The following is a 12,908-nucleotide window of genomic DNA, read 5'->3' as shown; positions in this document are numbered from 1 at the left end:
ATAGTTATAAAAAGAATTTAATAAATTCACTCCATTCTTGGTATAACAATAGACCTGGCCGATATGACTCATGGGTTAATGTCTTCTGTTGCTTGAATGAAATAAAGCAAGTAGAATAAGAAAAATGAGTTATCATCATGTCCCCATTATATCTAAGATAAAAAGTTTGAGAAAAAAATCTTTGGTGAAAATGGTGCTGCTGTAAGTCAACTATTATTGAGTACATGAAATATTCGACTCACTTGCAGATGAAATGTGCGGTAAAAAAAATTAATACAGTTGTAGATTCAATAAAATATGTGGTTAAAAATGAAGTTTGACTAACTTTTTAGAACACAATTTTTTTTTTCTTTTTCACAAAACCACACATTTTCTTATCATCAAGCTTATTTACTTCCAAAATGGAAATATACCATTTTTTCAAAATAAAATAAATTCTGTTTTTTGGCTATTTAAGTAACCTAGAAATAGAATTGTTTCATTATCACAAGAAAACACTTTTAAGTTTCTTAAAAGAGTGATATTACTTCAATAAGCATTCCCCATTTCTTTGGGGGGAAAATTCCATCAACAAAGAACAAACAGATATATAAACAAATTCAATGTGTACTCAAATATAAACCTTCTTTAATATGAATTCCCTAATTCTCATCCTTGTATTCTACTAATGTAAAAACATTGTCTATCCTAACAAACAAAGGTCCAAAATCGTCCACGTCTGACTTACGTTGGGTTGTCATATAGTATTTGATCCAACGGATCTCGCATTCTTTACCATTAGACTTCATTGCAAACCACCCCGCTCTCCAAACCAATTCTGATCTGTTAATTTTTATTTGTTAAGCTTCAGGTGAATTCTATTCTTCGATTTCCAGTTTTTGTTTTTTCTTCATTGGGTTGTTAGAATTTAGTCAAAACCGTTACTTCAGTATCTTAATTTCGAATTTCAGCGTGATTGCATCGAATCCTATCACTGGCTTTTTTGAGTTGGTGAGCTTGCTTCATCAAAAACTCTTGGATTTTTCTGTTAGTGAACAAATATTCAGGTGTAAAATTTAATTTTTTTAATGACTTGATCCGATTTCACCTTTTTATCTCCAACTCTTTCTGGGCTTAATACTCCAACAATGATCAACGAAGCTCACAATATTCAGTTCAAAACGTTGTAGAGTTCAAATCAACAGTTTTGATTCCGGAATTTTGGGTACCAAACCTCAGCCACTATTTTCTCTCAGGACTGTTCACACCCAAATGCATATATTCTCCGACTAAAGCAAAGCCCTTTAACTTCTTTTCACTTTGAATACTTGTTCGTGCTTCTTCATCAATGGCGGATTCAGATAATGAATCCGGAGGTCACCACAATTCCCAAAACGAAAGCTCTCTTAAAGAGCAAGACAGGTTCCTTCCAATCGCAAATGTGAGCAGAATCATGAAGAAAGCGCTTCCTACCAACGCGAAGATATCAAAGGACGCAAAAGAAACTGTTCAAGAGTGCGTATCCGAATTCATCAGCTTCATCACCGGCGAAGCATCGGATAAGTGCCAAAGGGAAAAGAGAAAGACAATGAACGGCGATGATTTGCTTTGGGCTATGACGACTCTTGGATTCGAGGATTATGTCGAACCATTAAAGATTTACTTGCAGAGATTTCATGATATGGAAGGTGAGAAGGCTGCAATGTCTGGGAAAGGAGGAGAAAAAGAGAGTGGAGGTAACGGCAGTGTTGTGAATATGGAGAATAGTGGGGTTGGTTATTATGATATGATTGGGCGTCAAGGACACGTGTACGGATCCAGTGCTTATAATCGGACAGCCGGTAGTAGTGTTCTTGGATTAGAGAAGGTCGGGTCGGGTCATCAAACGGGCTCTGGGCCGTCTTCTGCTACGGCAAGGCCCATGTAGCTGCTTCACTTGTTACCTTTACTTTTTTGTCATCAACTTCCTAATTAATTTAGATAGACTGGTGATGGGGACATTGGATGTATAGATTAAATGAGTTTGTTTTCGAAATTGACAATAGATGTTTCTGGGCCTCCTTTTTCTTCCTCTTCTATGCTTCTTGCTTTTGGTTAATCCATCCAGTCTATAATGATTTCTCCAAAAAAATAAAAAAGTACGAACTCAATTCAATCAAGGGTCAGTACACGGAAATAGATAAGGAAAAAAAAATAAAATTACGCTACATACTTTCGTGCTGTGTACATAAAAGCTGTGTGCTTGATCCTAACAAGAGAGATAGGGAACAAACTACACAGGAGAGGACCAATATAATTGAGAAAGACAGAATACATTATACAGTAGCTGAAGAAGACGAACAGAAAACTGGGTACCTCGCCCATCAAGTTGAATCTTCTCTATAGCTCATCTGGCCACCATGCTTCGACCAGCAGGCTGCTTTCCATCCTTCTTGGCATCACCTTCCTCCTCATCGTCATCTGACTCGTCAGCTAGTTTAGTGAGCTCCTCTTGGATCATGAGCTTTATTGATGATTTTCTGTGGGTCAGATCAGTACTGAAGCGCTTGGCTGAAATGGTAAGAGGTTTCAACATACATTAAATAGATGTGTAATGGAATTCTAAGCATTGAGAAATATACAATAATAGGTTTGATTTTCAGATTACAATTGCCTATTACAGAGGATCTGATCGAGCAGACCACTTAAAGTGGTAGTAGCATGTCAAAATCTCTTGGAGATCAGATTCCCACAAGCTTATGTGGTGATGCTTCTAGTTCGTGAAATTTAAGATCCATAGAGCATAGTTGTAAAAACATATCCTACCAGATAACTCCAAAGAAAGCAATTTGTCTAGGCCGATTCCCCAACCCAAAACCGAAATGGCAGCAAAAAGAAAGTAATTCTTAATCATTGTAAGACTGCAATATCATGTAAATAATAATTCATTGAAGTGTACCAAGTTGCTTCAGAATATCGGTGAAAGTGGCCTGCAAGGTTAAACAGATGTTTACTGGATATGTCAGTATCAGAATGAAAACAAGATAACTGATAAATGACATGAATAGCAAATAAATGCAGATGCTGATGGAGTAGAACTCCCAGCTTCTATATATATGATGACCACAAACTATTATATGGAAATAAACTCCCAATTTCTATTAAGAAATTACTTCTCATTATTCAAAAGCAGGAAAATTTTCAGGTTCTTTAAAAGACATTTCATTTTATATTATTTTAACTACGCAAAAGCAATGAAACGAGTAAGTTTTAGAAAGATTTGAGATCCTCACCATATTGAAGTCCACCTCTTTGAGAATTTCACGTGTTGCACTCCTGAGTTCATTGTCAGTTGGCTTTAATTTGTCCTCCTTGGGCTTGCCTTTGCCTTTCACAACCTGCTTTCCTTCATTTGAAATAAAATACAAAATGAGCATCAGAAATAGCTTCTCCAATATTCCAATTTGAAACTGATAGGAAGTTAGGAATTCGAGATAGCATTCTGGCTGGTCACCAGAACACTTCAATGACAAATTAGAGAATTTTAGCAAGCAGAAAGTTGATTCAAATTAAGTGAATGAAAATTACAATTCTCACCAGTACTCTCCTTTGATGCAGACTTCTTTAGAGTTGTTGATTTCTCTTCAAGTGCTTCAGCTTTCTTCTTACCAGAAGACTTCTTTGCACTTGCATCATTATTGTATTTTGAGTGACTAGGTGACTTTGCAGGAGCCTTTTTGGGTGGAGGACTGGCATTTTTAGTAGGTGAAACTTTCTTGGTTTTGCCTTTTTCAGTCAACTCCTTTGCTGAAGACTTCGTTGAACTTCACCTCTGCTTTCCTCTGTCCTTAACAGACTCATCTTCAGATTTACTCTCTTTCTCCTGGCTTTCAGCACGTTCGGAAATCTGCTCTTCTGATTTTTCAATAGCACCATCAACATGTTCCTCTTCATGCATTTCCTCTTTCTCTTCTTCTGATTCATCTTCAGATTCAGGTATGCTCTTATTCTATCCAACATCTCTCGATGCACTTCTAGTTCTCTTTTGACTCTGAAAATACACCAATATATAAAGATTGATGACGGGGATAAATTGACCAACTTTATGAACATGCTTTCACGCATTATCTTTGAAAATGTTAGTTTCATTTTTCCAGTTTAATTTGAGCGGCGAAGCTTCCACTATCATCAACAATATGCACATAATTTTCCTTTTTGGTGTAGTGTGTTGCCTCATTTCTTTAAATTTGGAAGTGTGGGGCACACATTAATCAAAAGTCAGATCAATTTCTCAGTCAAATAAACACTAAACTTGAGCATGTCCCCAATAACATCATCCTTGAATAAGTACTAGAAATATGCTGCCATCTATGTAACAAAAAGGGAGCCTATTGGCTTCAGTCTTCCTTTCTTTCTTTCTTTCTTTCTTTCTTTTATTATTATTATTATTATTATTATTTGTAGGAGGGATCAGACTTGGGACCCCAATGATGCTATAATTATTCTCTTCATATTCAACACGTGAAAATTATTTGAATGCTGCACATATAAACCTCCCAAGGATGTATCACACCTAGAGTTTGATCTAAGCATGTCATTGATAAGAGGAAGAATAGCAAGAACGCTTCAGCACAACCAAACCCCACTGCACCCACCAACCAAATGAAAGGCACGAGTAATATGACAACGGCAACAGAACAAACCTACTCAAGACTACATGTATATAGTCTAATATAATATATGAAGTATTATACCGCTAAATGTTTCATGTTTCTAATACTAACGAGAAAGGGTAATACTTCAGCTGATCCTTTTGAAAGTGAACTCCCCGTTGCCGATTCACTTCTTGTTCCATCTCTCTTTCGATTTTTGCCTTTTCTTGACTGGTAAACAAACAGGAGGTAAATGAACATAAACAGGCTAAGTGAAATCAAAAAAGTCACTTATTCCAGTTGACTTAGGTTAAGAGAAAAAAAATTGACGAGAACCTGCTCTTTTTCAGCAAGCAACTCCGTTGCTGTGGCATGAGGATCCATAAAAAACTCAATCAACTTTGCAACAATATCTTCCTGGATGCACAGAAAATGATAAATGTAAGAGAGAACCAAATATCCGATCAATATTCTTGATTTCAGGGTTAATCGGATAGTGGTTTATTTAAAAAGTGCATGCAATAAGTATATCCCAGAACAAGAATGCTAAGACAAAAAAAATAGCAAAAAGTCAAGAATCATTATTTCCCGTTAAGGGAACAGTCAATAGCAAAATGAAAGTGCATATAGAAGTTTCCAGCCCAACGTAAAAAAAAAGAGAGATATCTACAGACCTTTCTAGTATTAGCCTTGGGAATCTGCAAATCAAGAACATCGCAGAATTCCACCAGTTTCTCTTTGACACATTTGTCAAGTTTTTCTTTTACTTTTATCATTTGCTTTTCCTGGCATGAAGCGTATTTTACATGCTTAGAGTTGGGATGATGCCAAGCAACAGCGAAGTAGTGAAAGCACAATCCATCAACAACATAATACATAGTTTACCTCATTATCAGGCCCCACAAACCCAGAAAATTTAGATATGTTGTTCTTGACTTGAGCTGCCTGCATAAAGTCATTGAAATTATAAGTTCAAGTTAACAAACCAAAGCATACGGCTGCTAGAAAACAAATTAAGCAAATTAAGAAATATATTATACTGATTACACAATCATAAAATGATGGAAATAATATCATAAGAATCTGGAAGTTACTAAGATATCATGAAAAAATGGATACATTTCCACATCTTTAACATCCACCTCAAACTCAATATGCTATAATCTATATAGCAATCGAGTTGAGTTCGGAACTAAACGGAAAGCAAATCATCAAATCTTGAAATTGCCAAAAGGATGGTGTATGGAAATGATATTTGCAACTTTTAATGGATGAAATATTCGCAAGTTGAACGTCATTGCCAAAATTCAGATGTACAGACAATCAATTTGAAAACTTCATTGATGAAGTGATAAAAAAAAAAAAAAAAAAAAGGCAAGGTTAAGAAATGATAGATAACAATCATAAAGAACAAAGCCATGAACCGTCCAGTTAAAAATGAAACCTTGAAAACCAGGTCAAGAATCAGTCACTAAGAAAAAACCTCGAGCACAAAAGTTATGCAGCCGAATGACAAGAGAATGAAGAATACAACCAAAAACTCGTCTTGTTGGTTCTACAAAAATCCAAGAAGTTGAGAATTAATAATTCGTTGATTCGTAAAATAACAAACTCCAAAATGTATCATTTTTTATTCGAAACAATTCACAACCAATTCGTCGCATCAAACCTATGTAATGAAGTAAAATGATGCTTTAATAATAATAATAATAATAATCAAACCTATGTAATGAAGTTAAATGATGCTTTAATAACAATTATAAAAAGACGCTAGAAAAGATGCCAATTGGGTTCAATCATAGGCCACGAATTTAACCACGATCTTAAACAATAGAATTGCTTCCAACTACTTATGAGGGCATTTGCTTTTGAAATATCAAAAGCTGATTCTGAGACTAAGAAGTTTTTGAATAATTTATTTGTCTAGAAGAACTTTTAGAGGAAACTGACCTAAAATGGAAGTCTCTACAAGAAGCAAAAGAGAAGTCTTGCCAAACGGCCCTCAAACGACTATATCTTAGGATGGTCATGAAATGCCAATATTCTACCATTCTCCAATAGAAATTCAAAGAACTTTGCAGGAAAGGAAGGTTTACTAAAAAAATACAATGTTTTGATAATCTTCCCAAGGCCCAACTTTGATTCTCAGCTTCTAAGACATAGCTTCTGAGACATGATATGTTCTCGAGGGATAAATGAGGATCTCTTCTTGTAAACAAGTGGTTGAAATTTGACTTTACATTGAAGAAAGGGATTAGGAAATGGAGGAGATAGCACATGCACAACTATAACTCTTCTAGGATATTTCTCACCAACTAATGAGATAGCGCGCTCTTTGGAGATCTCATCACTAGGATCCACATCTAAAATTGGAAGACAATCGTAAATCGTATTATAAGAATCCAAAGATGCTTCAATTGTCGGTTGAAAGGGACAAAAGGTAAAGATAACGTGACATAACTTCTGCTATCGCAGCTTTACGATTCACAAACTCTAGCTTCACGAACACCAATCATTTCTTGAAGGATGATGCGAGAATGAAGAACACAACCAAAGACTGGCAGATTCTATGAACACTCGAGAATCGGGGAGTCAATAATTCATTAATTCGTAATAGAACAAATACTCAAAAATTGACGAACAATTGGAACATCCAAAAAAAAAAATTTAAATTAAATTAAATTTATTCCCAACAATTTACCACCAATTCGGTGAAGATATAGTAGGGTTGTATAACCTAATTACAAACCTTATTTCTTGCATAATTAAGGATAGAAAATAACTTTCCTATGATAAATAAAAATATGCAAGTAAATAAATTGACTCTTTAATATAATAATATAAAAAGACAGGTCGCAAATTTATCCTCCAGCTGGGACCATAGAATTGCTTCTAACAAATATTCAAGTCGGCTATGTTGGATGGTCACAACATGCCAATATTCAACTGCTATCTCCATTGCATCACAAGGTCAATAACCGATCAATAAAAGAAAGAACCTTTGGAACAAGTTCAAGAATCGGTTAGTAAAGGAAAAGCCTTAGAAGCAAGGTCAAGAACCAATCCATTAAAAAAAGAAGTAAACTTAAATTAACATTAACCAGTAGATAAAAATATATATATATATATTCGTAATCCATTAGATAAATAGATGGTATTCTATCTTCAATAATAAGGTTGTAAAACTGGTAGATTGGGAACAGCTCGATGAAATTTTTAAAAAGTCAGATATTCAAAGAAAATGTTCCTTTTTAAGGTGTGAAATGTGGATTGAAGCTAACACAAAGAAATGATTTTTGTTTTTATTTATTTATTTTTATTATTATTATTATTTTATTTTATTTTTTTGACTTTACTAAACAGAATGAGAAAATAAATACAGAGCTCCAACAATGGGGCGAGGAAGCTGAAGAGGTTAAAAAGAAAAAAGAAAGAACAGAACTTGCATGAGATTGTAGCTCTCATGATGTGATAATTGCAAGGACTTTTAAATTGCAGAATAGCGACTAGATTAATTTCCCAAAAAACAAAACATAAAAACACAATCAAAGTCAGACATGAGGCAGGAAAAATAGTACTGGTTGAAAGAGATAAAACATAAACGGGATGAACTGGCCAGACGAGGGGCACAGGGCTGCTCACCGAAGAACTGAAGCAAAGATTGTTTATCCCAAGGCCATAAGGCTGTGACACCATGATAAAATATAAAATAAATATGATTTAGACTCAATATTGAAGAATTAATATGAGAATTGTATCTCTCATGTCTATAAAATACAATGAGAAAGACCTTATAAATTACAAACTAGCTCAAAAGAAAAGATCCTATGTTCATCACATAAACTTACAACGACGGAAATAATATCATAAGAATCTGGAAGATGTTATGGTATCACAAAAATATTGAATAAATGAAAGTTGTGAAGCAAACACAGCCTTGTACAACTACATTTGGATATCAACATCATGGCAACCAAAAATATAACTAAGGTGAATAGTTAAAAAGGTGAAGCGCTGAACAGCTCCAAAAAGGACGCCAATAAATATAAGAATGTCAATAGAAGATTAGAGAAACTAAATATTAAATTGGTCGTGTGACATGCTCAATATATTGTGCTATTCCCAAAATACATAGTTCAGAATGCATTGAAGCTTCTGGAAGAAATTAACTTTTTCCCCCAACTTCAAATACAAATAGTATCATTCACACAAAAGAGGTACTACCAAAAACCTATGAATATCCAATAGCCAGATTTTTTCAAGATAACTTATTTGAGTCTTAATCTGGAAGAAACGCTGCAATAGATAAAGTGATAGGACACTTTACACACAATGTGAACGAATAAGAAGAGGAGAGGAGTCGGAAGAGGTAAAGAATGTGGAATGGAAGGAAGCAAATTCAGAATACTCTGTATAGGAACTCAAAAGTCACCTTTCCCCTCCTTCCAAATAGAATAGTATGCAGCAATTTGAAGGTGTCATCAGTCTTCCTTCTTGATAACTTGTATGCAACTGAAAGAAAAATGCAGTTCAGGAAACAACTATGTATTCATCCGTACAGCTTCATAGCTCTACAACAGTAAGACATAAATGTAAATAGGATATATGAGAGACTCTTTTTCTTTTGTGAACCTTCCCATAACGGGGTTTAGATAAGAAGGCCTAGTATATAATGTGCCATAACAAACTTATCAATCAAATTCAAGGTAACAAAAATAATATCATGGAGAAAGGCATGTATTCAATACTCTAATTAAACAAGAAGAAAAAATACCACAGATTGCAACTCAAGCAAAAGATTTACCAGAAGAAATACATTAATATAAATCATATCTAATAAATAAGTTTGATTAGAGACAGATACTCATTCTCGCTCATGTTCACCAAATCTTTAGAAATTATCAACAGAAATAATTATTTTACAAGCAGTTATTACAAAAATCTTCAACATCGCCAGTGTCCTTGAGCAAATAGATCCTGCTCATCATTGAATCAACAATCGCACACCCAACAGTCAGTTTGATCATTTAAGCAAAGTTGTAAGCAAGCTTGGTTTAGAAAATGGTAGAATTTTGTAAAAATGAAAATAATTTCTTGATTGCAAGGCCCAATTCTCGAACTGTGATCCCTGGATGTAGTCAAATTTGGATTAATAATAAGAAAGAAAGTTCCAAACAGTATTACAAACATCCTCATGCCCCACCACAGCGTCGTGCTCAGAATCTATTATCACATCCTAGATTTTTTTCCCCTCATTTTTCAAGTGAACTAGGGCAAAAAAAACTCTCAATGGTTCCCCTCTTCCTCTAGAAATTATTAATTTATGCTCATTCTAGCAATCTCTCAACTAAACCAAACCAAAAGTGGGGAGGAAAAAAAAATGTGAGAGACCAGCAAAGTCCTGCGTTTTCTGAAGATTTTTAGAAAATTAATCAGATGAGCCCGCCCAGTCAAAGTAGGCGCCAGGGTAAAGGAAGAAAAAAATATAAAAGAAACTTATATACAAGGTATTTACAGGTGTCCTCTCAAAATCTTGACTAACAAGCCCATGACCATCCCTTAGAAGATGTGTCTTGCATGTAGATACAAGGATAGATTTCATGCAAGTCGCAACAAAGTTCTTTTCTCCACATACAATGCCATCACGTTAACTTAACGAGCTAGAAATACATAGATGAGGGAAAATCCACACAATCTATCGTTTTTCGTTGAATAAAGAATAGAAAATGGAAAAAAAAAATAGAAAAAAAGAAATCCCGCACTGTACAGGGGTGGAGAGAATACAAGTTCAGCCAATTTGTATGGTATGCAATACATTCAGCATGAACAGATCAATGCTCACAAAGTTTCATATAACAAACGAGTGATTCATTCATAATACCACCATGAGCACGCCCACCATATCCATATGCTCACACCGGAGGTACAATTCAAGAATCATATTACTGCAACACTTATTTCGATTGCAGTTTAAATTGAATGTCAATTACATTACTGAGTTGGAGCCAAAGAAAATATTTAAAAAGATGTACCATTTGGGATATCTTTCAGTGCAGTTCCGCGACCCTGCAAAGAGACATTATTATATCACAAAGTATTCTCCATTAAAAGATTGTTGTACTCAATGCCAAACAGTAAAATTCAAATTTAGAAAAGGTTGTCACAAGGTGAAACAAAAAGAAAGGACCTTTTCAATTTGGAAATCCTTAACATTGTCCTTCTCAATAGTAGCAACCAGCCTTTCTACAGATTTTCGTTCACGTAGAGGGCGTTCAATTGCATAAGGTGTAGTAGTTTTAGGCTCCTCCTCCTTTTTTTTAGTGGGGGTTTTAGGCTGTTTTGCCTTTTTCTCTATGGGGGCTTCTGGCTCCTCCTTTTCAGCTTTCCTCTTATTACTCCTGTCTTTTTGTCCAGAATGACTTTTGGTTCTAGGTCGCTTCTTCAATCCTTTTCCCTCCTTACGCTCCTCTGGCTCTTCCTCCTCAGTCTTCACTTCGTCAACATCAGCTTCAACCTTATCTTCAGCCTCATCATCAGGTTTCTTGCCAGATTCATCTTCCATTCCCTCGTTCTTGATTTCTTCCTTCTCTTCTTCTCCTTTTGCTTCTTCTTTATCTTCATCTCCTTTTGTTTCTTCCTTTTCTTCTTTTTCTCCTATTCCATTCTCTCCTTCTTTTTCATCAGCTTCTTTGCTTTCTTTGTTCTGCACTTTGTCGACATCCATATTCTGGGCCTCATTTTTCCCACCATCCGTTTTATCTTCTTCCGTCTCTGTTACTACATTACTTTCCCCTTTCTTCTCTGTCACAACATCACTCTTCTCCTCCAGCTTAGCATTGACATTCACATCTTCCTCAGGCTTATCTGTCTGGCCATCCTCCTCATCCATAATTACTGGAACTCAAAGATTGGAACTTATCCTACAACCTTTCTTTAATGATCCAAATAAACTGCATATACAAATAGAAGAAAATACCATATTTAATGGGAAAATAAATTTGAGAGCACAAAATAGACAAATGAAGGAACACAGACAGAAATCACAAAGAACTCAAGTTGAACATGCAGACGTTAATCGGGAAAAAACCAGCTTCCTGCAAATAGTTGAGTGCATAAATATATATACACACAAAATTATGCTTATACATAAAGTGAATCAGCAATCTAACAAGATACACAGTATTCCTCCACAGCCATTAAACTCGCAGAAATCGTGAAAGAACCAAAATTTCGCAAAAGAAACAAACAAAGCAGTCAAAAAATGATTCTTCCGAAACATAATTAAGAACCCTAAGCGGACGAAGTGCAATTTCTTACCTCAAAAAAACATGAAGAGGCCACAATAAACACATCAAAAATTGAAAATTCTACGAGAAATTCACGCCAATGATACACAACTTACAGAGATTTGATTGCAGAGTTACGAGATTCTGAAAGCACTTTTCGAAGCTCGCTCAGTGATTCATTTTTCATTCATTCTTCTATTTTGATTTGATTAGACGTTAAACTGTGCCACTAGGGGTAATTTTTAGTTTGGCCAAGCAGAGGGGCAATTTTTCACTTTAACCAAAAATAATTTGTCAATCACCAAAGTAGCCTTTCATTGAATAAAAGACAAAAATACCCTTAAGAAGTTTATATAATTACAAAAATAGAATTTTGTTTCAAAAGACAAAAATACCCTTAACCTACAAATTAAAAAATCAAACACTTTTCACTATATATTTAGGGTAATTAGCACAAAACATCCCTACCTTTCGATGTTTTTGTGGAAAAAGTCCCTACCTTTCATTTTTTGGTGGATTACACCCTTACCTTTACATTTTTTTGCGCAAAACGTCCTTCTGTCAACTCTCCGTTAAAATGTTCCGTTAAATCAAAAAGGTAATTAGCACAAAAGGTCCCTACCTTTCAAAGTTATTGTGCAAAACGTCCCTACCTTTTATTTTTTAGCATAATTAGCAGAAAAGGTCCCTACCTTTCAATATTATTGTGCAAAACATCCCTACCTTTCATTTTTAGCATTTTCACCCCTACCTTTCACTTTTCATTGCAAAAAAGGTCATTCTCATCCATTTTTTAATAAAATGACGATTTTACCTTTCTATTCAAATAAAACAAAAAGAAAAGATGAATTACCAACTGCAACCATAATCCTTAAATTTTTAAAAAATTACAAAAAATCATAAATTCTCAACCACCACCATTTTCACAACCTATCAAGCTGCCAACTATAAATCCACATAATACCACCTTTCGGCCACCATGCCCACCGGACTCCACCACCGTAAATGTGGT

General features: G+C 34.9%; 1 protein-coding gene and 1 pseudogene across 1 annotated transcript; one reads left to right on the top strand and one right to left on the bottom strand.

Annotated features, from left to right (window-relative positions):
* Window positions 1-783: 783 nt before the first annotated feature.
* Window positions 784-2,037, top strand: LOC111410177 (nuclear transcription factor Y subunit B-3-like). Its single transcript, XM_023040413.1, has one exon. The coding sequence runs from the start codon at window positions 1,328-1,330 to the stop codon at window positions 1,904-1,906; it is 579 nt and encodes a 192-aa protein (XP_022896181.1). The 5' UTR covers window positions 784-1,327; the 3' UTR covers window positions 1,907-2,037.
* Window positions 2,038-2,110: 73 nt separating this feature from the next.
* On the bottom strand, window positions 2,111-12,126 carry LOC111410170 (annotated as a pseudogene).
* Window positions 12,127-12,908: the final 782 nt, after the last annotated feature.

The sequence above is a fragment of the Olea europaea genome, chromosome 2 (assembly GCF_002742605.1).
Source record: "Olea europaea var. sylvestris chromosome 2, O_europaea_v1, whole genome shotgun sequence".
Taxonomy (NCBI): domain Eukaryota; kingdom Viridiplantae; phylum Streptophyta; class Magnoliopsida; order Lamiales; family Oleaceae; genus Olea; species Olea europaea.
This window is presented reverse-complemented; position numbering and strand designations above follow the sequence as displayed.

Excerpts from the sequence above, each read along its gene's own strand:
- LOC111410177 (XM_023040413.1), top strand. The coding sequence starts at position 1,328 with ATGGCGGATTCAGATAATGAATCCGGAGGTCACCACAATTCCCAAAAC.